The sequence below is a fragment of the Engystomops pustulosus genome, chromosome 5 (genome assembly GCF_040894005.1).
Source record: "Engystomops pustulosus chromosome 5, aEngPut4.maternal, whole genome shotgun sequence".
Taxonomy (NCBI): Eukaryota; Metazoa; Chordata; class Amphibia; order Anura; family Leptodactylidae; genus Engystomops; species Engystomops pustulosus.
Window position 1 is genome coordinate 150,454,907 of NC_092415.1, and position 27,756 is coordinate 150,482,662.

The 27,756-nt window shown below is 42.3% G+C and overlaps 1 protein-coding gene across 1 annotated transcript in view; it reads left to right on the forward strand.

Moving 5' to 3' along the window:
• CUL1 (cullin 1) overlaps window positions 1–27,756 on the forward strand; it is a 56,656-nt gene that overhangs the window by 25,754 nt on the left and 3,146 nt on the right. The window contains exons 2-20 of the mRNA XM_072153388.1: window positions 5,688–5,980; window positions 9,904–10,078; window positions 10,174–10,341; window positions 10,735–10,785; window positions 11,372–11,462; window positions 13,367–13,530; window positions 16,015–16,177; window positions 16,642–16,772; window positions 18,217–18,324; window positions 18,610–18,716; window positions 18,805–18,853; window positions 18,996–19,127; window positions 19,930–20,047; window positions 21,732–21,808; window positions 22,228–22,359; window positions 22,437–22,529; window positions 24,408–24,455; window positions 24,651–24,733; window positions 24,870–24,975. Of these exons, the coding sequence (XP_072009489.1) occupies window positions 5,841–5,980; window positions 9,904–10,078; window positions 10,174–10,341; window positions 10,735–10,785; window positions 11,372–11,462; window positions 13,367–13,530; window positions 16,015–16,177; window positions 16,642–16,772; window positions 18,217–18,324; window positions 18,610–18,716; window positions 18,805–18,853; window positions 18,996–19,127; window positions 19,930–20,047; window positions 21,732–21,808; window positions 22,228–22,359; window positions 22,437–22,529; window positions 24,408–24,455; window positions 24,651–24,733; window positions 24,870–24,975 (2,136 nt within the window). The 5' untranslated portion in view covers window positions 5,688–5,840. The remainder of the gene's footprint in view (window positions 1–5,687; window positions 5,981–9,903; window positions 10,079–10,173; window positions 10,342–10,734; window positions 10,786–11,371; window positions 11,463–13,366; window positions 13,531–16,014; window positions 16,178–16,641; window positions 16,773–18,216; window positions 18,325–18,609; window positions 18,717–18,804; window positions 18,854–18,995; window positions 19,128–19,929; window positions 20,048–21,731; window positions 21,809–22,227; window positions 22,360–22,436; window positions 22,530–24,407; window positions 24,456–24,650; window positions 24,734–24,869; window positions 24,976–27,756) is intronic.

A 27,756-nucleotide genomic window follows, 5' to 3' on the forward strand; every position in this document is an offset into this window, starting at 1 on the left:
TATTTGGAACCCCATAGGCCAGTGGTGGCGAACCTATGGCACGGGTGCCAGAGGCGGCACTCAGAGCCCTCTCTGTGGGCACCCAGAGCCATCGCCCCAGCACACCAGACAGAACTCAAAGAATCTTCCTGCAGTTGCAAGCCACTTAAAAGATGCTGCTTTCAGTCATATATTGATACTGACTTTGCTACTTCAAACTTTAGGAAGAGGGAGAATGAGTAGACAGGGCCGAATTATCTTTGGAGGATTCTCTGTGTACAGAGGGACACTGGAAAGAAGCTAAAATGATGAAAATTTTCCATCTTTCTACTGTCCTCAGGAGGCCAATATGATTGAAAGTTGTTGAACAGGGAGCAGTAAGTTACTGCTTTAATTTTTGGTTGGCACCTTGTGATAAATAAGGGGGGTTTGGGTTGCAGTTTGGGCACTCGGTCGCTAAAAGGTTCGCCATCACTGCCATAGGCTGTGGCAGGGATTACAAGAAAAGTGTATAACCTGCTGTGGCTCCCCCTCTGTGGTCCCTAGTGGTACTTCAGGCCAAAGGCTCCTGTAATGTCCGGGGCGTCAGTTATTGGCTGAAGTCACTGAGTCTTGAGCTACTTATACTATTCCCTTGCTTACAACTGCTCTGGAATGGAGGGTCTTGTTGCATTGCGGCCCCCGTGTATGAGAGCAGCAGGCACCGGGGCCGGCACTAGTTCGCGAGGACCATTGTTCAGGGGAGTCCTGGACGCGCAGGACACACTGAACATTTGCGTGCTGTTTCCATGGTGCCTACTTGTATGCTGAATCTGATTGGCTGTCGGATGAACATTGGGGTACACCCTTAAGCTTACGTAATCGGCCTCTTTACATAACTCCACCCTTTGTTTTTCAGGTCGTTGCGTGACCTTATTCTTTACTCTCATTGGTTGATGGGAGAGGAAAGGCGGGCTGTCAGAGCGGAAGTGTAGGGTTCTGTTTCGTGGTTACTGAGTGGCTGTAAGCAGAATAGGGAGGGACTTCCGGCTGACTGTCCGGGCTCTCCCAGGGGGTTCTCTGTGCCTGCCGCCGAAAGACAGGTGAGGGATGGAGGAGGCAGCGGCGGCCGGAGGAGGAGGGTTGGGGCGGGATTTGCTCTCTGTGAGGTGTAGACTGGCGGCTGGGGCCAGGATCCGGTTACCGGCCCTGTGCTCCTCAGTGTTCCGGTGATGTCACCCCAGCCTTCAGTTAACCAACGTCAAAGGCTGCTGCCTCACGTCTAGCGACTGTACGTGTCATCAGGATGTAGCAGTGGTACCGCTGTCACCCGGACTGTGTGTGAATGAGGCTTTATGTCTGTCTGATCTGATTACAGTTATTCTATCACCTGGCTGATATCTCTCATCTGGTGCCCACTGCCAGCTGTGAGCCCATGTCACTGGCGGGGGTAGGGAGAGGGCTCCAGTGTAGTTTATGTTGTATCTTTGAAGGCTTTCCAGCATTTGCAGATGTTATTGGTTCTTACCAGTGATAACGTGCAGGTAGCATTGGTGTATAGTGCGATTGTTGACTGTTGTAATCCTTTATCACAGATAATGGGTCTATATGATATCATTATTTCCTTACAAGGGCAGATTTCTCTTACATTGTCAGGCAGGTAGTACTTGTTATTTCTCTTATACTCTCTGCTCCTCCTGTTATTTGTATCCTAAGTAACAATCTCTCCACTTCGGGATAAATTGTGGGAGGATTTACTAAGTTCTCTGGCCCCCTTTAAAACTTGTACAGAAGGGGGCTCTGGCTGCAGGTAGTTGTGTCCTGCTGTGATCCAAATCTTTGTCTCATTGTGGCATGAAGTAAGACCCAGCTCCCAACCGTCTGGACCTCCACCATTGGGTTTCATTATTTGAGATGGAAAGCTTGGCACTAATTTAAGTGTCACTGACCGGCCTGAATTACGCTATGAATTAGGCCGGAGCCAGCAAAAAATAGGTGTAAAGACTGGACAGTGAGGCAGATTTTCTCCCCAGTAGGAGACCCCGATGAACAGTCTCTGTATATAATTGTGTAGTATTGGTTTGTCTTCATCTCCTCCCCTGCTTGAGAGAGTTATTGCCTTACAATAAGCTATATTTTCATAGTCGCAATGACGAGTAATGCGTGTCCTATAACCTCTTCCATATTGTGAGGATTACACTGAAAATACATAACTTTCCAGAAGTGAATTATAGTGAATTCTGTGATTTCATATTCACAGTGTAGACCAGACCGTTTCCTACCCCATTTTATTTTGTGGAGCATTGGACATTGCTGGAAGCTGTTACCATATTACCATATGCTGTCCAGTGGGGAGTTGTTTATTATTTGATGCTTTTTTTCATGATGCGAATGTGAGCACAGAACCTGTTTTACATAACTGCTACATTCACCTCCAGGTCCTGTCAGTCTCCCCCAGCCATTTAGAGTCCAGACATACAGACACTTACATGTCAAGCACCTCTCTGCTGTTCCATTAATCCTGGTTCAAGACTAGAAATGGTCCATCTATCCACACTATTGGAATATGCCAAGGGGCTAGGAAACCCTCTGATCATGAGAATGTGGGGTAGTGAACAACTGCTATGACCCTCACCAACCCTGAGAACAGACCCCCACCAATCATGAAATCTGAGGTCCTGTTCTGACTGACAAACATGTGCCCGGTCTGTCTATTCAGTACTGTGGGAAATGCTGAGCATGACACTGCTATCTCTGGGACACCTATTCACTGTCTATGAGATACCCGAGCACTGGTGGTAGGGAGCCATGCTTGACCTGCCACTTTATACCTTTAATGAGAACAGGACCCCTATTATTGTGATCAGTGGGGGTTCAACTCCTTTTAAAATTGGTTAATGTTTCCAATTTCTCCCTCCAAAGCACTGATCACATTGAAAAGCCACTTGGCCACTGATCATGTCATGATGTCTGAGAAATAAACATGTGTTGTGACATCTATCATGTGACTGGGATCACTTGCCGGTAACTGACACTAGTGGCTACTATATATGATCACTTTACCAGGGTCTTGTCTATATTCTGTGTTGTCAATCCTCGTGATTAACCCTGTGTTCTGGGAAATACTTCTGTGTGGTGCTTAGTTTATATAGAATACAATGACGATCAGTTTACAGCTTTTTTTTTTTTTCTGGGGCAGATGGCTTTATTCAGGTGTATTTGCTGTATGCTTGTCCATAGAGCTTACAGTACAATGTCAGACAAAAGAAGCCGCATCAGGCTGTACTATGTACCATTCGCTGATATTTCCTTATATAAGTTGGGTTAAAACTTGGGTAAATAAGTAATTCGTGGGAAAGTGGTGGCAAACTGGAACAGGAAAAGCTCCGTGTATAGATGTTGTACTGAGCCGTAGATCTGACAATTATTTGTGCATAGAATGTAGACCCATCTTCGAGGTTCTTCAATAAGTCATTTGCTGTATTCCTCAATTCATCATTGCTGCTGTACCCTGAAGTGGTAGTGCAGCTTGTCAGGTTTACCAGAGGGTGAAGGGAATTTGTCATAAATTATCATGAAAGTGACCCTTTAAGCTTGTGCATAGGGGTGACAGTGTTTCCTCACAGCCCCATGTGCGGACAGTATTATGATGCAGAAATGACATTGCATGCCTATAGAAATGCCCACAAAGTGTTTCTCCATTTCCTCTGGCTTGGATGTGTGAGTAGTGACGCACCTTGTGACGTTTCTGTTTTTGTAGATTACATTCCTCCTTGTAGGTGTGGAATACACGTGTCTTGCGGGTCAGAGGTTGTACTGTACTTCCTAGTATCCGATCTTTATGGGAAGGTGTTACTTCAGTTGGTTCCCTTTAACTCCTTCATGACTGAGGGTCATTGGTACCATTGTCCAGGTCAATCTTTGCAGTTCAGTTCTGCTCTTCTTTATATGACAATACTTTTGGAACGCTTTTTGCTTTTTTTTTCTTTCATGACACTTGAGACTTTAGTTTGGAAGAAGTATTGTATCATGAACTTGTTCTTCTTTGTTTACAGTATTAGACAGACAAAGCATTTCAAAAATGTCCTTAATTTTTCCCTTTCTATAAACTGTTACCAATATAATATGTAAATATCTACAGCATTAACCAGTCACCCTTTCCCTGGTTCGGAGGCAGAGGTTGCATGTTCTTTAGTCTTCTGCCAGCCCTTCAGCTGGCAGGAGGACCGTGGCACTTAAAAGCAGAGAGATCCACTGGTAAAGATAGAAGAATTGAAAGTTTACAAGGTTCTTGCACAGAACTGATACTGCCTATAGCGGCAACCTTAATCTTCTCCCAGTCCCCATGAATGCATTTCTGAAATATGGACTGCTTGTGCCTGTCATATGGACCCGTTAATATTGGAGCACAATGGGGGAGATGTATCAAAGTGTCTGAAATTAGGCCTGCGCAGAGTAGGACTAGACTAGTCTTCTACAGCAAGCATGAGAAAAAAGATGGTGCACTGGACAATCTTTTGGTTGGTCTAGTTTGTTGTGCCAAATGTGAACCACGGACCATACAGTGTCCTGTGGTATGGACCAACATTACTGATGGGGATAAGAACTGCTTACATGATGGTGGTTTATGATATAAGGAAGTCCTGAAAAAAAAAAAATCAGGAACTCCTTGCATAAGACATTGGTCCACTCTGCAGTTCTGGTGCAGACAGCTTGACAAATTCTTCTGAGTGCCTCAAAGGGTTTTTCCAGCACTTATAACTATGCTGTGTATACAAGAGGTGTACATAAGCTGTAGTCAGTGGTGGGTGTAATGATGGGGTTTTCTATATTATTATGTTATCTATTGTAAAACATCTACAGAATGACCAAGTCCTAAGCTCACTCTCCAGAGAACATTGTTCTATATACAGCAGTAGTACAGTTGGGGGGAAATAAGTATTTGATCCAGATACTGATTTTACAAGTGTTCCCACCTACAAGTCTGTAATTTTTATTGTAGGGACACTTTAACTGTGGGAGACAGAATCTAAATTAAAATCCAGAAAATCACCTTGTATGATTTTCAATTGTGTTTTTTTTTTAGCATTTTAATGGTGTCTTTATCCCTAAAGAATATTTATGAATGGGTAGCTGCATAAATGTTTCTAAATGTTTTGGCTCTGGAATAGTTTTTACCCTATTTAATTTTGGGGAAATCTTGTACATTTTAATGCGTGGTATTTCCAACTCAAGGAGGACAATGGCTCAAGTTTCATTAAGTGGCTGCTATATTACTGAAAACTGTGAAATGGGAACATTTTGCCACTTGCCTGGCAGATACATTGGGGTCTCTGAAGCTTTACGCAAAATGAAGGCCTCTCCTGGAAAGATAAAGGGCAGCATGACCCCTTACATCTTTTATTTGTTGCCAACATTGTGAGGAATGGAGTTTTAATTAGCTGAAAGCTGCCCATAGACAGAAGGGGTTTCTCTAAAGGATAAGACCTCAGCATGTACTCGATGGGGTACACAAACTCCTTAATCCTGCATCTCTATAACCATTATACACAAAGCTCCAAAATGGATTGACTTGTTTTTTTTTTGGCTATATTTAATGCATGGCTCTATATTGTCTCTTGAGTGTAAAAGAAATACGGTACTCTTTGATATTCTTATATTATTCTAATTTCTGCCTGGATAGCTTCCCCTCAAAATGTCTAATCTTTTCTTTTGTGTAATTTTTCTAGGTTTTCTGACAGAGACCATTTATTACTTCACGGTAATAATTTGGAATGTGCCATTATTTGACATCTTATGGAGGATTAATTGGTTCACTTTAAGAAGTATTTGCACTAAAGGACTTTAAAGAAGGCGCAACACACAAACCGAAAAAAGAGAAAATGTCATCCAACAGAAGTCAAAATCCTCATGGACTTAAACAGATCGGCTTGGACCAGATCTGGGATGACCTGCGGGCCGGGATCCAACAAGTTTACACTCGACAGAGCATGGCGAAATCTAGATACATGGAACTCTACACGTATCCTTACTGTGATCTAACCTTAAGTCATTCTTTATCTGAAGGGATTTTCCAGCCTTATGAAGGCTTGTGATTTATAGTGCATATAGTGAATATAAGAGATATTAAAATGAGAGATGGTAAGATGACAATCTTGTATACTTCTATACAGAATAAAGGGGAGTTGTTACAGGAACAATGCGCACATGTTGCCTATGTGTCTAGTCATCCCCTGGTAATCTGTGGTACACAATGGTGAAGAGTTAAATGACATCATCCCTGGTGATCTAGTTTTGAAAGTCATTAATATCTGCTTCCTTGGTGGTATGATATACAAAGTAGGTTTGCGACTGGGGATTGAGGACAATGATGTAATACTGGCCGACATTGGAAGAGTAAATAAAGGTTAATACATCCCCATAGCACATTTAATGTTTCTGTCCCAAGCACCCTTCTCTATTCTGCTAGACCATTTTTGTTATGGTCTACTCTCCTCCACTTTTTAGCGCCAAAAAATTAAAAAAGGACAGTGTCTGGGTTTCAACACCATGAATTCCACCCCCTTTTCGGATTGGAATCGGAGGATGCGTTAAATCAAATTTTTCTGGCGGTGACCACTAATAAATGGTTCATAAAGGAGAAAAGGTGGTGGGAGCACCACAAAATAAGCGGAAACCCCACAGTAAAATGTCCCCCACTGTGGCAGTATTGGAGTAGGTCATTGTCTGCAGCGATGACTGTTCTTGGGTCTTTGTTGCTGTACTCGATTGTGCATTGCAGTGACTCTGGGTATGTTAAGCCTTGCAACCCCCTTTTAATTAATTAGTATTTTTATGTCTGCATCCCTACTGGTCCAAAGCAGAGAATTGGATGCTACTAGGGTAATTGGAGATCTGGAGGCAGTGAAATGGGTTAATGTCCATACCGTTAGGGGAAGTATAGAGTTTAATCCTTAAAGGGCATCCACCACCAGATTTACTGATGATAAACTGCCCAAACTTACCTGGTAGTTCCATTTTCTAGTTGGTGATAGTTGGTCATAGACACAAGTGCATGGGAGGGATGTGGAGTTCTGTGCAGATGGGGGCACTGCCAGAGAGGAGGCTGAACAACTTCCTTTATGGAGGAATGGACATGCAGCTTTGGTTATGCCTCCACAATATCCTTTGAAAGGATGTGATAAGAGACAAAGACATAATTGTGAGTTTATAGTAGGCACCTCATAGCATCAAATGAGAAAATCCATGCACTGCGCTCCTAATTGTCCACAGTGGTCATGAGGCCGGGCACTAACCTGATCAGCAAGCAGACAAATTAGCTGAAATCATCCAATCGTGCCCTAGAAACATTGCTTTGACATGCAGGGAAATATTCTGACTCTCCAGTCAGATCTTCTACGGATGGTGGATTTCTTCTGCTATTATTGGGGTTTTGCCCCATTTGTTGGGACTAGTTCAGCACGTGGTACCTGCTCAAACACTCTTCTAGTTATGGGTATTACTGTAGTGACCCTACTATGTTCCCCTGTTAGCTGCTCTTTCCTCTCCTGCAATCTGCCATTGTCCCATTTAAGTCTTGAAATCCTTGTTGATTATTTTGGGGCTCAGAACACACTGCATTAGAGTTGCTGCAATACTAGAATTGTGATGTGTTACGATACCTGAAAAAGTATTACGATTCCTGATACTGATACAATTCTTATCATGAAAAGTGTAATTATAGTGCACCCCACACGGCGATACGTTTTATAAATTCTACAGAATATAACCTGAGGGGAAATATCTAAAACAATTTTTGATTTTTTTTTTTTTTTTTTTTTGCGGGACATGCTGTAGTTTACACCAGTACCACTCAGGAGAAGATGCTTCTAATACTATTTATATTGGCAGCATTAGCTCAGTGATGGCTTATATCCGTCGCTTAGTGTGAAGGGAGATCGAGGGATGTGCTTAGTGATGGAAATTGCGAGAAGGTATTAGATCTCCCTGCTTTGTCCTTTGCCCACGCTCACTCAGCATGTAATTTCTCTTGTAACTGGGGGAGCAGTAATCATGTGCGTTATAAAACCGCAAGAAATCCTGGCGTTGAACCGTTTAGCCTTTTTGAAAACCGAAAAAGTATTGAAATTTTGATGTATCCCTACACAGTTTTGTGTTTATTTATTATTGATGTGTGATCTCTAGTTAGAGCATCAGCCGATGCTTGGAGCTACAGGTGTAATCTCTGCCAGTGGGGCTGCCGCCTCCGCTTTGCCTGTATTACACTAGGCTTCTTACGGACTGGGCACAGATGGGTGTGTTATAAAGGTTCCCTGGCTTCCACTTCATACAGTTGTAACATTTTGTTTACCTGCTGCTTATTCTATTTCTTCACAGTGACCCTAAGCTGTGTGGGGTTTTTTTTTTATATGGGATGCGATGCTGGAGCTGAGATTTCTGTCTCTATGCTCTGTGGCTGTAGCTCCGCCCCCTGCTCTGAGCCACTCATCACTTCCTGCCAGGAGATCATTCCCAGATGGGCTACAAGGAGATAAGTGATCCAGGGGAAGGGGTTGGCAGGCACATATGTGAGATGTAGTAGAGCCCTAGAGTCTGTCAGCCTATGTGTAATCTCATGCATCTCTGATCTGTCTCCTCTCTCTGTGTCAGTGTGTTAGTACAGAAGCCAGATGAAAGTGTATATACACCTGTACCCTGATAATCTAACCACATTGTCACCCCACAGAACTAGATGGTTTATAATGTGTCTGCTTAGAGGGTGCCTGCCCACAGCCTGGGATTTTGCACAGAAGAGTGATAGGAGCTGAAACTGCAAAAAAAACTGAGTGAAATTGTAAAGTAAAGGGTTAATTATCTTTGTGTTAACATCACAAGGGGATTGAAAGACTACTACAGTCACGGTGCCTGGATCTATGAGCAAATGCCCCTGCCTTTGGTATCATATTTAAGATGAGAATCCCATCTTTCAGAGCACTTTCCATCTATAAATCTTTCCAGTGATGTATTCAGCTGCCTGCATCTCTAGATTCTTCAGATCATAGAACCACAAGCCTCATTCGTCATTTTAAAGGGGTTATCCAAGTTTACTAATAATTATAGTATAATAATAATGGCCCTAAATTATTAGTAAACTTGGATAATCCCTTTAATATGACACTTAAAGCAGTCTTCTAGGTGCTACAGAACCAGAGATGGGGACATCTGAAGTGACGCTCACTCACCCGGCAGCCTATAAACTCTAAAGACTCTCCTCTGACACAATATGACTCTTTTCTGCTCATTAAAAAGACTTTAGATGATATTTCTAAGTAAAATGGTGAGATTTCCTACAACAGAGGGAATTCTAGAAAGGACGTTTCATACCCTACCCTAGGGGGTTCATAGTTTAATGCAGCAAAACTCGGTTATGTACAAACTATTAGCTTTATTTACTTGATTTTCTGTAAATTCAAAATCTACAAATAAAAAAAGTTACTTTTTTCTCAGTTAACGGTGACTGTTGGGGTAAATACCTGGCATTGCCATCTGCAGTGTTACAAATGAAGTTTGGTTCTTAACTATACAGGGAAGTGTCTACATTCCAATTCTATTCCAGTTTCTAATCGTCCCCCTAATAGTACTGACATAAAACTCTGTTCTCTGCGCTGATGGACATCCACCCTTCAATTGGGCACAATGAAAGGGAGCTAGTTCTGCATACACCATAGAATCAATTGTAGAAAGCGTATGGTAGCTACATGTGTAGAAAACCTACCTTCCAACTTTTACCCAAAAGTGACCCAGACACAGCCAATACACGTGGCTACTATATGCCGTAATGTAAGCCAGACTTTGAATGTACCCTTTTGAGGTTCTTTCTAGAAATGCTGCATGTATGTAATTGTCTCTTTGTCCTTGGTGGTCTGCTATAGTTCTACTCGTTCTGTTCCTTAACTCCGCTGTCAGTCATGTTTATAACTACTGTACCAGTGTACACCAGTCTAACCAGACACGAGGTGCTGGAGTACCACCATCCAAATCCAAAAAAGGCCAGACCCCTGGAGGGGCCCAGTTTGTGGGACTTGAGCTGTACAAAAGGCTTAAAGAGTTTTTGAAAAGTTATTTGACAAATCTCCTTAAGGTACATTCTCGCATATGATATAATGGGATGTGAAGTTATTATTCCTGTTGTCCTGAACATGACAATATTTGATTTATTTTTTTTCTCTCTTGTAGGATGGTGAAGATTTAATGGATGAGAGTGTTCTTAAGTTTTACACACAGCAGTGGGAAGATTATCGGTTTTCTAGCAAAGTTTTGAATGGCATCTGTGCATATCTCAATCGACATTGGGTCCGGCGCGAATGTGATGAAGGACGTAAAGGAATATATGAAATTTACTCAGTAAGTAAAATTGCTTACAAAACAGTCATTGGGGGAGATGTACCAATGTGTCTACGCCAGAATACCGGAGTAAACTGCACCTGAAATGCCGTGCGCCACATTTTATTGAAGGTCTTAGACCATTTTTAAGAAATTCTCACGCTCGTCTGAAAAAGGGGTGTGACCGGACAGGAAATGGGCTGTTTGACAGAAATTTCAATATTGTGGAGCAGCAACTAAACCGACCCAGGGATTAATCTGGCGCAGCATAGAACTTTCTAGTTCTCATCTGCACTGGTCTAATGACCAACAAATTCATACATTATATGCGTTAATTTATCAGTATTTCATAGAAGCAGCTGATTATTTTCTTCACTTCAATTTATATATATATATTTTTTTTTTTTTGTGCAGCTTGCCTTAGTCACCTGGAGGGATTGCCTCTTCCGTCCTCTGAACAAACAGGTAATGGCAGTAGGTTTTGCCAATTCTTGTGCATGGTTTTTTAAGTGAAAATCAGGAAAGTTCCAATTACTGCCATGCACTAGCTAGTTGGGGGGGGGGGGGGGGAGCACATAACTTCACAACTCCAGTTCCTGCGTTAAACTGTTACTACAGGCCCTGGGCCCAACCAGACGTGTGTGTGGTTTTTTTTTTTTTTCTTGCAATGGCATGAAAAAAATGGTAAAATGGCTTGGTCATCAAGGGGTTAAATACAGCATTGTGCATGGAGTACAGCTGGCGCAGGGTAACAAGCCTGGATATGGTTATTATGTAGAGTTGTCTTGTATGATTCAGACACTTAGATTCCTTCACATTAAAGCTTCGAGCAAAGGCCGCAATTATACAATTGCATCCGTCCTTTCCCCTCAGTGTGTAACCAAGAGACCGATGTCTGAATCATATGTGCCAAATGTAACCCGAAATTAAGCCTCTTCATTACAATAACGTTAGTCAGTACTCTGACCTGCTTTATTGCACACATACACTTTTTGATAAAGAATTTCATTCAGGACACAGGTCTATCTGTTCATTATGTCTGACTGTCTAGGTGACAAATGCAGTGCTGAAACTCATTGAAAAGGAGCGGAATGGAGAAACCATCAACACCAGGCTCATAAGTGGAGTTGTACAGTCTTATGGTAAGACAGAGAGATCATGGGATCTGTAAGACCAAATGTTTTTCTCGTAAAAGATTCCATTGTATGATTGTGGAAGAACCTTGCAAATTAAAGGGATATTCATCTTTTATATACACTCACCGGCCACTTTATTAGGTACACCTGTCCAACTGCTCGTTAACACTTAATTTCTAATTAGCCAATCACATGGCGGCAACTCAGTGCATTTAGGAATGTAGACATGGTCAAGACAATCTCCTGCAGTTCAAACCGAGCATCAGTATGGGGAAGAAAGGGGATTTGAGTGCCTTTGAACGTGGCATGGTTGTTGGTGCCAGAAGGGCTGGTCTGAGTATTTCAGAAACTGCTGATCTACTGGGATTTTCATGCACAACCATCTCTAGGGTTTACAGAGAATGGTCCGAAAAGGAAAAAAAATCCAGTGAGCGGCAGTTCTGTGGGCGGAAATGCCTTGTTGAGGTCAGAGGAGAATGGGCAGACTGGTTTGAGCTGAACCAGTGACTCAAATCGCCACCCGTTACAACCAAGGCAGAAGAGCATCTCTGAACGCACAGTACGTCAAACTTTGAGGCAGATGGGCTACAGCAGCAGAAGACCACACCGGGTGCCACTCCTTTCAGCTAAGAACAGGAAATTGAGGCTACAATTTGCACAAGCTCATCGAAATTGGACGGTAGAAAATTGGAAAAACGTTGCCTGGTCTGATGAGTCTCGATTTCTGCTGCGACATTCGGATGGTAGGGTCAGAATTTGGCGTCAACAACATGAAAGCATGGATCCATCCTGCCTTGTATCAACGGTTCAGGCTGGTGGTGGTGGTGTCATGGTGTGGGGAATATTTTCTTGGCACTCTTTGGGCCCCTTGGTACCAATTGAGCATCGTTGCATCGCCACAGCCTACCTGAGTATTGTTGCTGACCATGTCCATCCCTTTATGAGCACAATGTACCCAACATCTGATGGCTACTTTCAGCAGGATAATGCGCCATGTCATAAAGCTGGAATCATCTCAGACTGGTTTCTTGAACATGACAATGAGTTCACTGTACTCAAATGGCCTCCACAGTCACCAGATCTCAATCCAATAGAGCATCTTTGGGATGTGGTGGAACGGGAGATTCGCATCATGGATGTGCAGCCGACAAATCTGCGGCAACTGTGTGATGCCATCATGTCAATATGGACCAAAATCTCTGAGGAATGCTTCCAGCACCTTGTTGAATCTATGCCATGAAGAATTGAGGCAATTCTGAAGGCAAAAGGGGGTCCAACCCGTTACTAGCATGGTGTACCTAATAAAGTGGCCGGTGAGTGTATGACTGTATTTATTTATTTCCGTGGGGAAAAACCCTTGAATCTTCCATTGTTTTCTGTGCTAAAATGATTTGTCCAGTGGTTGTCACACAGTGGTTGGCTCCACTGACTATGGCTAGTGGGCTTGTAGATCCATGGCAGGAATCCAAGGCTCAGCCTCTGCAATTTGAACAAGTATTTTGGCGATGGAACTTGCAGCAATGTTTCTACAAAGATTCTCCTTTTTAAAATGAGGCCAGAACGGTTTCTTTTTCCGTGGCTCAGACGTTATAGTTGTTTGCCTCCAGTCTGAAAAATATTGATATGGATGCTTTCAGGATAGGTCGTGTTTTCGGGGAACATTGTTTGTTTAATTTACAGATGAAATCAATTTTTTCTTCCCTTTTTGGGTTTTTTCCTTAATTGTTGAGCATTTCAGTGAATTACAACAACTGTCATTATGTTCGAGGTGCAAGGTGGACTTTCACATAATACTTTCCTGGACAGACGTGATATTCACCATTGATCCCTAGCAGTGGTCAGAGAATGTGGACATTGTGCACAAAGCTGACTTGGAACCATGGGCTGACGCTCTCCTTTTCTGTTTGCAGTTGAGCTGGGCTTGAATGAAGATGATGCTTTTGCCAAAGGTCCAACGTTGACTGTGTACAAAGAATCTTTTGAGTCCCAATTTTTGGCTGACACAGAGCGGTTCTACACAAGAGAGAGCACAGAGTTTTTACAGCAAAACCCAGTCACAGAATACATGAAGAAGGTGAGTTTTTTTGCTGACCCTGTGTGGGGGGCTGCTTCTCTGGTCTGTTTGGTGTAGAGCATCTCTCAAACACAAGACGCCCGCTTTGTAGACCTATCAGAATTTATAAAGCCCTCTGTTTTTTTTTTCCCTTGTTCTATGGGATGTTACTTAAAATACTGGTTAATGTGTATTCTATAACAGACAAATCTCACTCTAGGAATTTATAATATGCGCCAAACACCTAGAAATTGAATTTGGGACACTAAACCACTCACGCCTCTTATGAAATCAGATGTTTGGTGTTCCAACTTTCCCTTACATTTTTTTTTGTGCTGTGGCTCAGGGACAGAAGTGATAAACATTTATACTTGCCTTGGTCCTGATGTCTGCGCAGTGATTCAGTTAACCCCTTCCCAAGGTAGGATGTAATAGTATGGCACCAGACAAGGTAACTTCCTGACCCATGCCGTACTGTTACGTCCTGCTACTGGCACTGGCTCACAAGCCACGCATATTAGGGCTTGGGAGGGGAGTCTAATCCTCCGATGGCAGCCCTGGATCTGACGAGTGCATTGGGTCTGTGAGATGCCTATGCGTGCCGGGCTCAGCTGTAACCTAATGAGCAAGCACAGCATGCTCATTGCGTTGCATATACACAATGCCATACATTTGTGTTAGTGTGTTAGCTCTATAAGAGCTTGAACAAGCGATCAGAGGATCACTTCTTCAAGGTGTGTGTGTGTGTGTGTGGTTTTTATCCCTCTGAAACACCTAAAATCTTAAAGGAAACCTACCACTTCGGATAGGGCTTCTAAGCAGCACATGCCTTGCACCAGATCAGGGTGTGCTGGTACCGGCGCTTATCTTTGTTATATTTTTAAACAGTTTTAACACTTTATTAATGTTTATATCCGAACTAGCTTCCCCGCACCGAGGTCCGTGCTCGGCGCACCATGCGCGCTACCACTTCCTATTCAGGCGTACGCACGCGTGCATGGTGCGTCGAGCGCGGACCACGGTGCGCAGAAGCTAATTCAGAAATATAAACATTAATAAAGTGTTAAAACTCTTTAAAACGGTTTAAAAACATAACGAAGATAAGTGCCGGCACCGGCTCACCCTGAGCTGGATCACGGCATGTGCTGCTTATAAGCCCTATCCGAAGTGGTAGGTTTCCTTTAACAAACTTGGTTTAATTGATATTACTTATTTAGGCCTTGAAAGTGACTTGTAAGGCCAGCAGGTCACAGGTTTTGTGTGTTAATGAAAATATGAGAAATCACATCTAAAGTTCAAAATTTAAAGCGTTAAAGGACATCTACCACCAGGATGTAGGGTTGTAAACCATACTTGTTTGTGCCCCCTCTGGAAGGATCTGCTTTTCTTTTAGCTTCCTATTCTCTGGTTTTTACAATAAAAGGAATTTTAAGATTTTGCAAATAAGCCTGAGGGGCTCTATAGGTTTTAATGGAGCCTAGAGCCCCTCAGGCTCATTTGCATAATTGTTAAAGCCTTTTATACTTAAAAACAAGAGCCTAGGAGCTTTCCAGGAGGGGCACACACCTGCATGTAAGTGTGCTTGGTTTACAATTCTTCCTGGTGGTAGATGTCCTTTAAGGGGTTAAATGCGCAGTTCACCTTTGCGTCCCTGTACTTGCTTTATGGTCCATATCTGCTGAAGCTGCGGGTGTATTGCATCGGCTTCATTGAAGCAACAAGTAGGTGCATCTAATCCAGCTCATTGTAATGTTAAAAAGTTGATTTTAGGAGTAAGGAGATCATGGAAAGCACTGCTCCAGGCACTGATGCTGGTAATGTTCATATATTTAAGTTTCCCTGGTATATCATGATGGATTTCCATGCTACTGCTGCTATTCCAGCCAGTGATTGTCCAGTGATCATATGACATTATTTAGATGCTAAGGTGACTGGTGCACTTCTGTGTCGGGTATTATCAGCTGACGCTTGCATTTTCAGTATGCCAGGCTCTTTCCAGTAGACGGCCCTATCCCCTCCCTTCTTCTCTTGTGACCTTATCTAGTAGTCTCCTAGTTAGAAATCTGAGTGAATGGTAACTACAGATGTAGTTACAGCTCTCGCTGTGCTTCCAGGATGGCAGAAATTTGATTGGTGCGGTGGAGGATGCTTTTTGGGCTTCACCAATCAAGTTTTAATGGCTTGCCTGGAGGGTAAGGTCATCTATACTCAACCCTGGCCATCCCTTTCAATAGGAAACATGGTTACAAAAAAGGTCATTTTCTGGCACCATCATATGTTTTTAAGCAACTTTTGCCTCTTGCCTATCTGGTTTTGAGGTCATCTAACTGCTTAGATTACTATGAAATGTTTGCCTCTTATTTTTGAAACAACTGTAGCCAATTGGCTGCTTCTGGATTGCTGAATGCAAATATGATTTTTTTTTTTTTTTAATTATTATAATTTTGGCTGCTTCCCTGCCAGACACCAGTTTGAATGTGACAATTGGCACACTTCTTCTTACAGGCAGAAGCTCGACTTCTGGAGGAGCAGAGACGGGTGCAGGTGTACCTTCATGAGAGCACACAGGATGAGCTAGCACGCAAATGTGAACAAGTTCTGATCGAAAAACACCTAGAGATTTTCCACACAGAGTTCCAGAATTTGCTAGATGCAGACAAAAATGAAGGTAATTTTCTTGTGAATGGGCTGTTCCTGTAATTGCTGAAGTGGCATAAAAGTACCGTATAAAACTCTGCCTGTACTTGAGTCCATTAAAAAAACCTTTGTAGTCTCCTTCCCTCCACCCCCTCCCCTGCAGGTCCTCTTTTGAAGCTCTGCCTTTGGTCCCTGCATGCATACTCTATGACGTCAGCCACTTCCTGATGTCATGGTGGGTGCACCGCCATTGGGACACACTATGATGTCAGCAAGCCGCTGAAGTCATGGTGTATGCGATGGGACTGTGCGGGGATCCGAATACCATAGGGTGCTATATACAGGGGGGAGGGGAGGCACTGGCTATATATACTGGGGGCGTGGGAGGCACTGGCTGGCTATATATACTGGGGGCGGGGGAGGCACTGGCTGGCTATGTATACTCGCCCTCATATACTTCTGGGGAATATTACTCATGAATCCTTTGTATTGCAGATTTGGGGAGAATGTACAATCTTGTATCAAGAATTCAAGATGGCTTGGGAGAACTGAAAAAGCTTTTAGAAACGCATATCCACAATCAGGGACTTGCTGCCATAGAGAAATGTGGCGAAGCAGCACAAAATGCAAGTATTTGCCTCCACTTCTGTTGTGATTTATAAGGCTTAAAGGCTGGCACCACAGTATATCTTTATTAAACTAGCAATGCCATAGGCGCAATGGACCCATCTTATCAATCAGTGCACCAATGGGACAGACTTTGATATATACAGACGGACCCCTACTTAAGAACACCTGACTTACAGACGACCCCTAGTTACAAACGGACCTCTGGATGTTGGTAATTTACTGTACTGTAGCTTTAGGCTACAATAAACAGCTATAACAGTTATCAAAGGTGTCTGTAATGAAGCTTTATTATTAACCCAACATTTTTAAAATCCAATTGTCACAGAGACCAAAAAAAATTTGTCTGGAGTTACAATGATAAAGTATACGGTTCCGACTTGCATACAAATTCAACTTAAAAACAAACCTACAGAACCTATCCTGTACGTAACCCGGGGATTGCCTGTAATATGTATATGTGCTTTTCCTTGAAGAACATCTACCATTAGAACGAGTAATGGTAGACTAATTCTACTCGCCATCCTTCTTAAGATTTCTTCTTCTAGGAAATTATTTTATTATAATCCAGAATGGCACAATTTCGCCAAAAAAAGATGTAAAAAATTATGCTAATTTAGTCTGAGGTGCTCTGGTTTATAACACTGGAGTGACTTAGTGCCTTGGCTTAAAATGTATTCCATCCCCCTCACTCCTCCAGTTACGGGACTGGACGAGTGATGTGGAGTGAATACACTATATGGCGGAGTGCCTCAGAGTGATCTGAAAATAAAAAGTTTTCAAAATTATGGAAAGAAAACGATCTATTCAGGATTATAGTAAAAAATTTCTAGAAGAAATGCTATGGGCCATGTGTGTGGGGCTACTCTGCCTTTGGCTAATCTTTAAAGTGAAACCTACAAATGGGCATCCTGTACCTGATAAGCTGCCCGTAAATGTGAAGTAATAGGCAGGTTTTGCCATTGTGCTTAGACTATTGTTAATGGCACATGGCAAAGCCTTGAAACGTTTTCAACTGTGCAGCTAAAATTAAACTGAAGTAAAGGGAATAACCTCCAGTGTATGTTGGCGCTATACCTGAGCTGATGCACTGAATCTCATCATCACTTGGGTAACATTATTTACCCCAGGACAACGAAAGCCTCAGACAGTTCTATTTCAGGGTTTCTACCTCTAGATCTGGTTGCTAAAGGGCCAGATTGTTCTGCAGTTAAAGTTCTCCCTAATTGGGACATTTAGGACAAATAAATTGTATATGTTATAAGTGTCCCCTAACACAAGTTCACAAATGAAGGGATCCTTAGAGGGCAACACTTCACCTCTTACCTTCTAAACTAGACAACTGTGAGAAGATCTCTCTGGTAAAAGTGGCCCTACCCCATTACATTGCGCATTCCTGTTTTATACCATACAAACTTGTAAATTCTGTCGCCTTTTGTACAGGATCCCAAAATGTATGTACAGACCGTTTTGGATGTCCATAAGAAGTACAATGCACTAGTTATGTCGGCTTTTAACAATGATGCTGGATTTGTGGCTGCACTAGATAAGGTAAGTTCATATACGTTACGTGTATCTGTGCAGGGTTCACTGGAAAGCCCCTGGGGTGGACATGGACTGTGGCAAGGGGAATATAACATAAAGTATCTGCTTCCCATGACCTCTGTGGCACATTCCCAGCTGGGCCTAAAGTATCACTGGGCAAGTCTCTACTGCCTCCGAGAACTGCTCTGCCTGGAGTGTACACAGACTACTTGATAGGGGAGTAGCAGAACCACTTTATACATGAGAAACCTATATAACATTATACTTAAAGATTCCTATGTTTCACTTCAGGCTTGTGGCCGATTTATAAATAACAACGCAGTGACAAAAATGGCCCAGTCTTCCAGCAAGTCTCCAGAGCTGCTCGCCCGCTATTGTGACTCACTACTGAAGAAGAGGCGAGTATCAACAAGATGATATCCTGTTCATGTTAGTGCTCTACTCTGTCTATATTTATATTCATATGAAATTCCTTTTCTATCATAGCTCTAAGAACCCTGAAGAGGCAGAATTGGAAGATACTCTCAATCAAGTTGTAAGAATCTTACAATCTTCCATTTTATACGTGTACTGTGTCTGCACTGCAGTTTTCTGGACTGAGTATTAAATGCCTTTCTCAAGAAAGACTTTCTTGCTATGTAGTTCAGTGGAAACTGAACTTTTTTTTTTCTTTGCAGATGGTGGTTTTTAAATATATTGAAGACAAGGATGTGTTTCAGAAATTCTATGCAAAGATGCTTGCAAAACGGCTTGTTCATCAGAACAGTGCAAGCGATGATGCAGAAGCAAGTATGATATCTAAACTTAAGGTAAGACGTTTGGTTTCAGTGGCTTTATGGCTGTTATAGAATCATTGTGGGAGCTTTATCGTATGCTTATATATGATGTAGTACTGAGCCGTATACATCAGGAGGCTATGGGACCGCTGCACTGGTGTACAATTCTTATTCTATCCTAAGAATGAAGGTAAATTTATAGAAATTGTAATTTTATTCTAGTGGCCATTACTTGGTTGGCTGCCTTTATCAATTGGGCAAAAATGACTGTGTGCAAAAACAGGGTACATTTTGCAGCCTGCATAGGCCGAGTGGAGATTGGGAGGGGGTGCGTGACCGCTGCGTTGCAATAGTGGAGGGAATAGGACCTGCTTTGGGTCACAATGCAGTCATGGTTTGCTCACTACACCATGACTGTGCACAAAAGACCTCTATGGGGCCATGAGCTGATGGATCACTGCCCCGTTCTCATGATCGGTGGGGGTCCCAGCTGTCGGGCTCTCGACGATTAGGAAGTTTATTCCCTATACTTTGGATTGGAAAGTGTCTGGGGAAAAGAGGAAAAGCAAAATGTCTGCCATGTTGTCAAAACTCTAGGTTTTCAAGACGTTAAGTTCATTGGTACATGGATGACTGGCCATAGCTAGTGACTTTTTATTGAAGTGGCTAAAGATCCTGGTTTGCCTCAAGTGTTGATGTGCTTTCAAAAATATATTTCTGGAGATTACACCTATAGAGCATTTCCTTTATCTATACAATATAAATGTGGCATTTTAGAATATTCAGCTTGGATATTAGTTATGAGCTAACGTCCCTTTATCTCCCGTTCTCACAGCAAGCGTGTGGTTTTGAATATACCTCAAAACTGCAGCGAATGTTTCAAGACATCGGTGTCAGCAAAGACCTAAATGAGCAGTTTAAAAAGCACCTGACTAATTCGGAACCACTCGACTGTAAGTTCACCCAGATTGCTGACACATGCAAGTATTGGAAACGGCAACATGCTGGCCGGATCCTTCTATTAGCCTCATTCACTGTCATTTTAGCAGTTCTTTTATAAGGAATGTTCGATTCATGCAATAAATAGAAAATTGTGACGTCACAAATATTAGATTTAAAATGATTAAAGTTCTTTGTTCCCCTTAGTATCAGCCTGCCTGACTGACTCCCTGGTGTAGACCAGTAAACATGGCAGTCACTCCCATACTGCTGCTCCATTCACACAGGGTAACTCCTTCTCGTCACAGTCAGGCCCCCTTCTATGCTTTAAAGGGAATCTGTCATCCATTTTGACCATAATAAATTGCCAGCTGAGCTAGTTGTGTGCGTGCGCGTGTGCGTGCAGCAGGACTGCGAAAAAAAGACTCCTGCAAGTGCTCTGTGCATGTATTTCAGCCTGAGGGGCTGTGGAGCAGCACAGAGCGGAAAGCATTTGACTGAAAGTCCCGCCCAGAGCCCTTGCAAGAGCAGCAGAGCTTCACTTTTCACAGTCCTATCGCTACTTATTACATACTCAAAGATAAGGTTACACAGCTCTCCTGACTGTCTGCATGCTTTATATGGTCAAAACTGCTGAAAGCTTTCCTTTTTAAATTGGGAAAATCCCTTCAATAAAAATGATCTAATTTTGATAATTTTTTTTAAATCAACTTAAAGGGGTTGTCCACTTTCAGCAAATAATTGATATGGTTTGTGTAAGGGAAAGTTATCCAATTTTCCAATATACTTTCTGTATCAATTCTGTATAGTTTTCTAGATCTCTGTGATAATAGCGGCTCGTGCACATACATGTCCATCACATCACCAAGTGTGTCACAGAATAAATCGATGTCAAATGCCGTTTTAGAATTTTAAACAATTATTCACTGAGCAAAAACGGATATATAGGATAAAACATAACTTTTATTGTGGCGTCTAAAACAAAACTGGGAGGGACAAACCAATCTACATCACAGTGGATCATCAATTCTGTTATATTGCAAATTTAGGTGTTACCTCGACAGTGTTCTACACCGAGCTTAGACTCCATTAACTCTATAGAGCCAAGTCAAGAGAAATATATGACTGTGGCTGGATTTTAGATTGGTTTGTCCCTCCCAATTTTGTTTTAGACGCCACAATAAAAGTTATGTTTTATCCTATATATCTGTTTTTGCTCAGTGAATAATCATCACATCACCAAGGACAGATTCTATCCACTGGATGTAAGAATAGAAGCTTTTATAGCAAAACAACAAGCAAAGATCTAGAAAACTGCAAGGAATTGATATAAAAAGTATATTGGAAAATTGTATAACTTTTCCTTACATAAACCATATCAAATATTTGCTGAAAGTGGACAACCCCTTTAACAGTTCCCACAGAGTAACTGAAGAAATTCTGAATAGCAAATCTGTATAAGTAATTTCACCATCTAGTGCCCTTCCTCCATGCAGGACTGGTCTGTTTTTTTTTTTTTAACGTTTATAGCCAGAGAATATTTTGAGATTTCCGGTGATGCATTGGGGTGAGGCTGTATTTCTTTGTAGCCTATACATTTTATTTAGTTGTATAGCTGTAGTAGGTTCTCTTATGTAGCTTTCCCCTGTATCTGTGTAATCTGTATACAATATTATGTCTTTGTTTCCTCCTGCACAGTGGATTTCAGCATACAGGTTCTCAGCTCTGGATCGTGGCCTTTTCAGCAGTTCTGCACATTTGCTTTACCTTCTGAGGTACTTATCTTGTGTTGTGATTTGTAGCCAGGTCTCTTCAGGCCCTGCTGGTTATTTTACCATAAGACATGTTGCTTTTAGTGTAAACTAGTCATTTCAGGACAAAATGTGCCACAAAATATTCACATTGCGGCATAATTCACACAATATTTTACTGCACTGACTATTGTATCACCATGGTCCTTTTGAGGGCCGTAAGACTGTTTCAATCTTTTATCAGATTCAGTGTTAGGATAAGGGTGTCAAGGTCATTCTTATATTGTGATGTGCATGCTGGTTGATGAGCTCTAGCATCTGGACATGTAGATAACTAGGATGAGTCTTGTGGTCAGTGGCCTAATCCCTTTAACTCCTAATTGTCTAGAGAAGTGTCCGGGTTATCTGCATGGACTAATGATTTGTGTTTCCCTTTAATATAGCTGGAAAGAAGTTATCAGAGGTTTACAGCTTTCTACGCCAGCCGGCACAGTGGGAGGAAACTGACCTGGTTATATCAGTTGTCCAAAGGAGAGTTGGTTACCAACTGTTTTAAAAACAGATATACCTTGCAGGTTGGTGCTCACACCATGCACATCTCCTGGAGGTTCAGCCACTATTCTGTCTTACGTTGCCTCTGTTTGGCTTTTAGGCCTCCACGTTCCAGATGGCCATCCTCCTTCAGTATAATACAGAAGATGCCTACACAGTACAGCAGCTGACGGACAGCACGCAGATTAAAATGGTATCAAAGACTTTGAATTCTGTATAGAAAGTTGATGGAAGCTTATTATACACAGGGAAAGCCTTATGTACAGTAATGGGGGGACTGCAGCTGTATAATCCAGGAAGCTCCTTACAAAGAATTTGTGATTAGAGATGCTTCTCCTCTTTTACTTATGAAGAGGGCTGCAAATATCCACCTATAAAAGCAGTTATGTCCTTACGATACATTTCAAATATTATATTAAGGTGTTGTGCTAAAAAAAAGTATTTCCCCAATATTCTGAACCCAATACTTGAATCACAATGAATCAGAAAGCAGGATTTTAGATTTCATTAAAAAAAAGACCTTTTTCTATAGCATTGGAAAATAAAGCCCTGGAGCCTCCCATATCTATGGATCATCTATGAGATGTTTCTACACCATGATTAACCCCTTAATGATGTGGCCTGAAAAGGCTTTAACTGGTTCACGACCGTGAATACACGGCAGGCGACGGTTTCCAGTGCATGGAGAGGGCTCACGGGCTGAGCACTCTCCATAGCCGGTATATTGGGGAGCGGCGATCCGTCGCCAGGACAGCCTCTTGTTTTAACTCCTTCATTACAATGTGCTATCAGCACATTGTTATGAATGGGGAGGAAAATCCAGTATGGGAGTATATGGTAGTATCGATCAGACAACCTACGGTTAAAGTACCCTTGGGAGTCTGAAAAATAGTAAATAGAAAGTTAAAAAAAATATTATAATTAAAAAAAAAAACCCTAAAAATTCAAATCACCCCCCTTTCCCTAGAACTGACATAAATATAAATAAACAGTAAAAATCATCAACAGATTTGGTATCAACGTGTCCCAAAATGTCAGCTCTATCAAAATATACTAACGTTTTTTCACTGCGTTTAACCCCGTAACGGAAAATAGCGCCCAAATTCGAAGATGGCACTTTTTTGCCATTTTGAAAAATATAAAAAGAAATGTATAAAAAGTGATGAAAAGGTCACACAGTCCTAAAAATGATATAATTGAAAATATTATCAAATGTCGCAAAAAATGACACCACCCACAGCTCCGTTCAACAAAGTATAAAAAAAGTTATTAGTGCCAGAAGATGGCAAAATTAAAAAAAAAAAAAAAAAAACTTTTTGTACAGGATGTTTTCATTTTTGTAAATGTATGAAAAAATTATAAAACCTATACAAATTTGGTATCCCCGTGATTGTACCGACCCAGAGAATAAAATAGACATGTCATTTGGGCGCTCAGTGAAAGGTTTTCCCGCTTCCCAGTACATGGCGTGGAATATTCAATAACATCATTATGAAGTACAATTTGTTATGCAGGAAAACAAGCCATCACACAGCTTTTAATGTGTAAAAATAAAAAAGTTATAGATTCTTGAAGGTGGGGAGTGAAAAATTAAAAAAACAGGAGAGGTCCTGTGGTTTAAGGGCTGTAATATCTAGAAATTATTTGCTGCGGTTTTTTTCAGGACACTCGGGGCTGTTAAAATCTATAAACTTTGAAATTAAAAAACTTTTTACTTTTATGAATTCCCTATTTTGTTTCAATATATTTTTTTTTTTATATATTCGGAAATGTACATTTATTTTTCTAAATATTTTATATATTTTTGTGTGTGTATTTTTACTTTATTTGTGCCCCACGAGGTCATAAAAGACCCCTGGGGGACATTTTCACTTTGTTTGTTTTACTGGGGAAAACTTGTTAAAGGAAAAAAAAAAAGTGAAAATGACTCAGAAAAGGTGTGCAGGGACCAGGGAACTAAACATTAAGGCTCTTCTAACTTTTATGTAATTTTATTTTGCTTTCCAAAGTACGTTTCATAGTCCTGAGTTTGACTTGTTGAGATTATAACATTGAGTTTTTCTTTTTACAGGATATTTTGGTGCAGGTTCTACAGATATTATTGAAGTCAAAGTTATTGGTGAGTCATTTACTTGTTATTAGGCAGCATATTAGGCAGTTATTAGGCTGCCATACAGCTATGTGTCATAATTGCACATATCCCATGAAGAGAGAACATGTACAGTGGGGTAAAAAGTATTTAGTCAGCCACCAATTGTGCAAGTTCTACCACAAAAAATGATGAGATCTGATTATTTTGTGTATGAAACTGTAGGTGTTGGAAGATGAAAACGCAAATGTGGATGACGTGGAGCTGAGGCCGGACATATTAATAAAGTTGTACCTGGGCTATAAAAAGTATGTTCATACCACTTACCCCTTTCACTGATTTTTGAAAGGTTCTTAAACTTTAATAGAAGTAAATAAAGTATCAATTACTCATTTATCTTGACTTTCGTATTTCATGTCTTATTTCTATTTTGTGTTTCCACAGCAAAAAGCTAAGAGTGAACATTAATGTCCCCATGAAGACTGAGCAGAAACAGGAACAGGAAACGACGCACAAAAACATTGAGGAAGATCGCAAACTGCTCATCCAGGTAATGTCCAGTCTAAGTCTATATATTATTTCATCTACTTATCAATAGGATACGACATTAGCATAATATTGTGGGGTCCGACTCCCAGCAATTTCAGTTTGTTTCCAGGGTTCAGTAAAGTATTTGTACTCTACGCCTCCAAACACTACAACAACAAATTTAGGGTTGCACCGATACTAGAGTTTTGAGTGCGATACGTTACCTGGCAAAGTATCACGATGCTCAATACCAATACGATATTATCAAGAAAAAAAAAGTATCTGAATGTTTAGGGTGCGGTCACATGGAGTGTTTACATTGTGTTTAGAAACGGAAACGTCTCGGGTAGGGGCTCAGTGATCGCATACACATTTCCTTGGAAACACGTGATCAGTAAGGGTCAGCCAGTGATTGCGAGGCGAAGCTTTAGTGCTTTATGACAGTGTAGTATATGTGATGTAAAGGTTGTCCTAGTAATGTCAGTAAGTATACTAAATAGTTTCCTAAATGTTTCCTATGGGTCTTTTCACATCTCCCGTTTTTTTCACGGATTTGCAGACGTTGAGGAAAAAATTGCATCTTGCATGCGGACAACACACATCCATAAAAGTCAATGGATCTGCAAAAAAATGTACGGGGCATGTATGATCCGCAGATTTATTTATTTTTTTAATCAAATGTTGCTAGGCAACCAACTAGGCAGGGCAAGAAGTAGATTAGAAACCCATCCAGGGTTTTTTTTTTCACATGTGAAAATAATTGATGGCTTACGGACATGAAAAAACAGATACAATATGGTCTGAACACAGAAATGTGAATATCCATGTCAAAATACATGCTGAACAGCAGCAAGGGTGAAACTGAGCAAGAGATTGTGTACGAGGACATGGGGTGGCAATGTGTCCTGCCATGACTACAACCTGGACGCCATTCATTTGAATGGTGCCTGTGCTCTTTTGGCTCTCTACAATGTAGTACTAAAGCGTTACTAGGAATGTCATTTTTAGCTGGTGACAGGTTCCAATATCCTACGGTGATGTTTTTAAAATGCTTTGTCAGCTTTCTGAATCATTTCAGTATTTTTATAGAACTTTATTTCACAAATAGCCGCATGTGGTGTGTCTATATGCTGCAGTCTGTTTTGGTTTCCTTGTGCATTCTTCCTCTCCTCCACACCATCCCTCTTCTTTCCCTGCCTGATCAGAGCACGTTAGGAAGTGGGGAGGAGGGAGCTGGATGTGTCTGTCTCCTCTCCTACACACCCCCACCGCAACTTGCTAAATGCTCCTGCACTGAAATTACTGAAATTATTCTGGATACTGACATTTAAAAAAAAAAAAAAAAACCTGCATAGCATAGGCCAGTGATGGCGAACCTTTTAGAGACCGAGTGCCCAAACTCCAAACCAAAGTCCATGTAATCATCGCAAAGTGCCAACACGTCTATTTAGCCTAAAATCACACTATACCACTCTATAAGGGGCTTATAATACTGCTACATGATGACCATTACCAGTACAACAAGATAAATACCACCATACTGATAATAAACAGACCAATATCACTAATAATATCACTAAGCAGGAGCAAATACAGTGAGGAACACTACCCCCATCCAGCGAGGAACACTACCCCCATCCAGCGAGGAACACTACCCCCATCCAGAGAGGAACACTACCCCCATCCAGAGAGGAACACTACCCCCATCCAGAGAGGAACACTACCCCCATCCAGTGAGGAACACTACCCCCATCCAGTGAGGAACACTACCCCCATCCAGTGAGGAACACTACCCCCATCCAGTGAGGAACACTACCCCCATCCAGAGAGGAACACTACCCCCATCCAGAGAGGAGCACTACCCCCATCCAGTGAGGAGCACTACCCCCATCCAGTGAGGAGCACTACCCCCATCCAGTGAGGAGCACTACCCCCATCCAGTGAGGAGCACTACCCCCATCCAGTGAGGAGCACTACCCCCATCCAGCGAGGAGCACTACCCCCATCCAGCGAGGAGCACTACCCCCATCCAGCGAGGATCACTACCCCCATCCAGCGAGGATCACTACCCCCATCCAGCGAGGATCACTACCCCCATCCAGCGAGGATCACTACCCCCATCCAGCGAGGATCACTACCCCCATCCAGCGAGGATCACTACCCCCATCCAGCGAGGATCACTACCCCCATCCAGCGAGGATCACTACCCCCATCCAGCGAGGATCACTACCCCCATCCAGCGAGGATCACTACCCCCATCCAGCGAGGGACACTACCCCCATCCAGCGAGGGACACTACCCCCATCCAGCGAGGGACACTACCCCCATCCAGCGAGGGACACTACCCCCATCCAGCGAGGGACACTACCCCCATCCAGCGAGGGACACTACCCCCATCCAGCGAGGGACACTACCCCCATCCAGCGAGGGACACTACCCCCATCCAGCGAGGGACACTACCCCCATCCAGCGAGGGACACTACCCCCATCCAGCGAGGGACACTACCCCCATCCAGCGAGGGACACTACCCCCATCCAGCGAGGGACACTACCCCCATCCAGCGAGGGACACTACCCCCATCCAGCGAGGGACACTACCCCCATCCAGCGAGGGACACTACCCCCATCCAGCGAGGATCACTACCCCCATCCAGCGAGAAACACTACCGCCATACAGCGAGGGACACTACCCCCATCCAGAGAGGGACACTACCCCCATCCAGAGAGGGACACTACCCCCATCCAGAGAGGGACACTACCCCCATCCAGAGAGGGAACACTACCCCCATCCAGAGAGGGAACA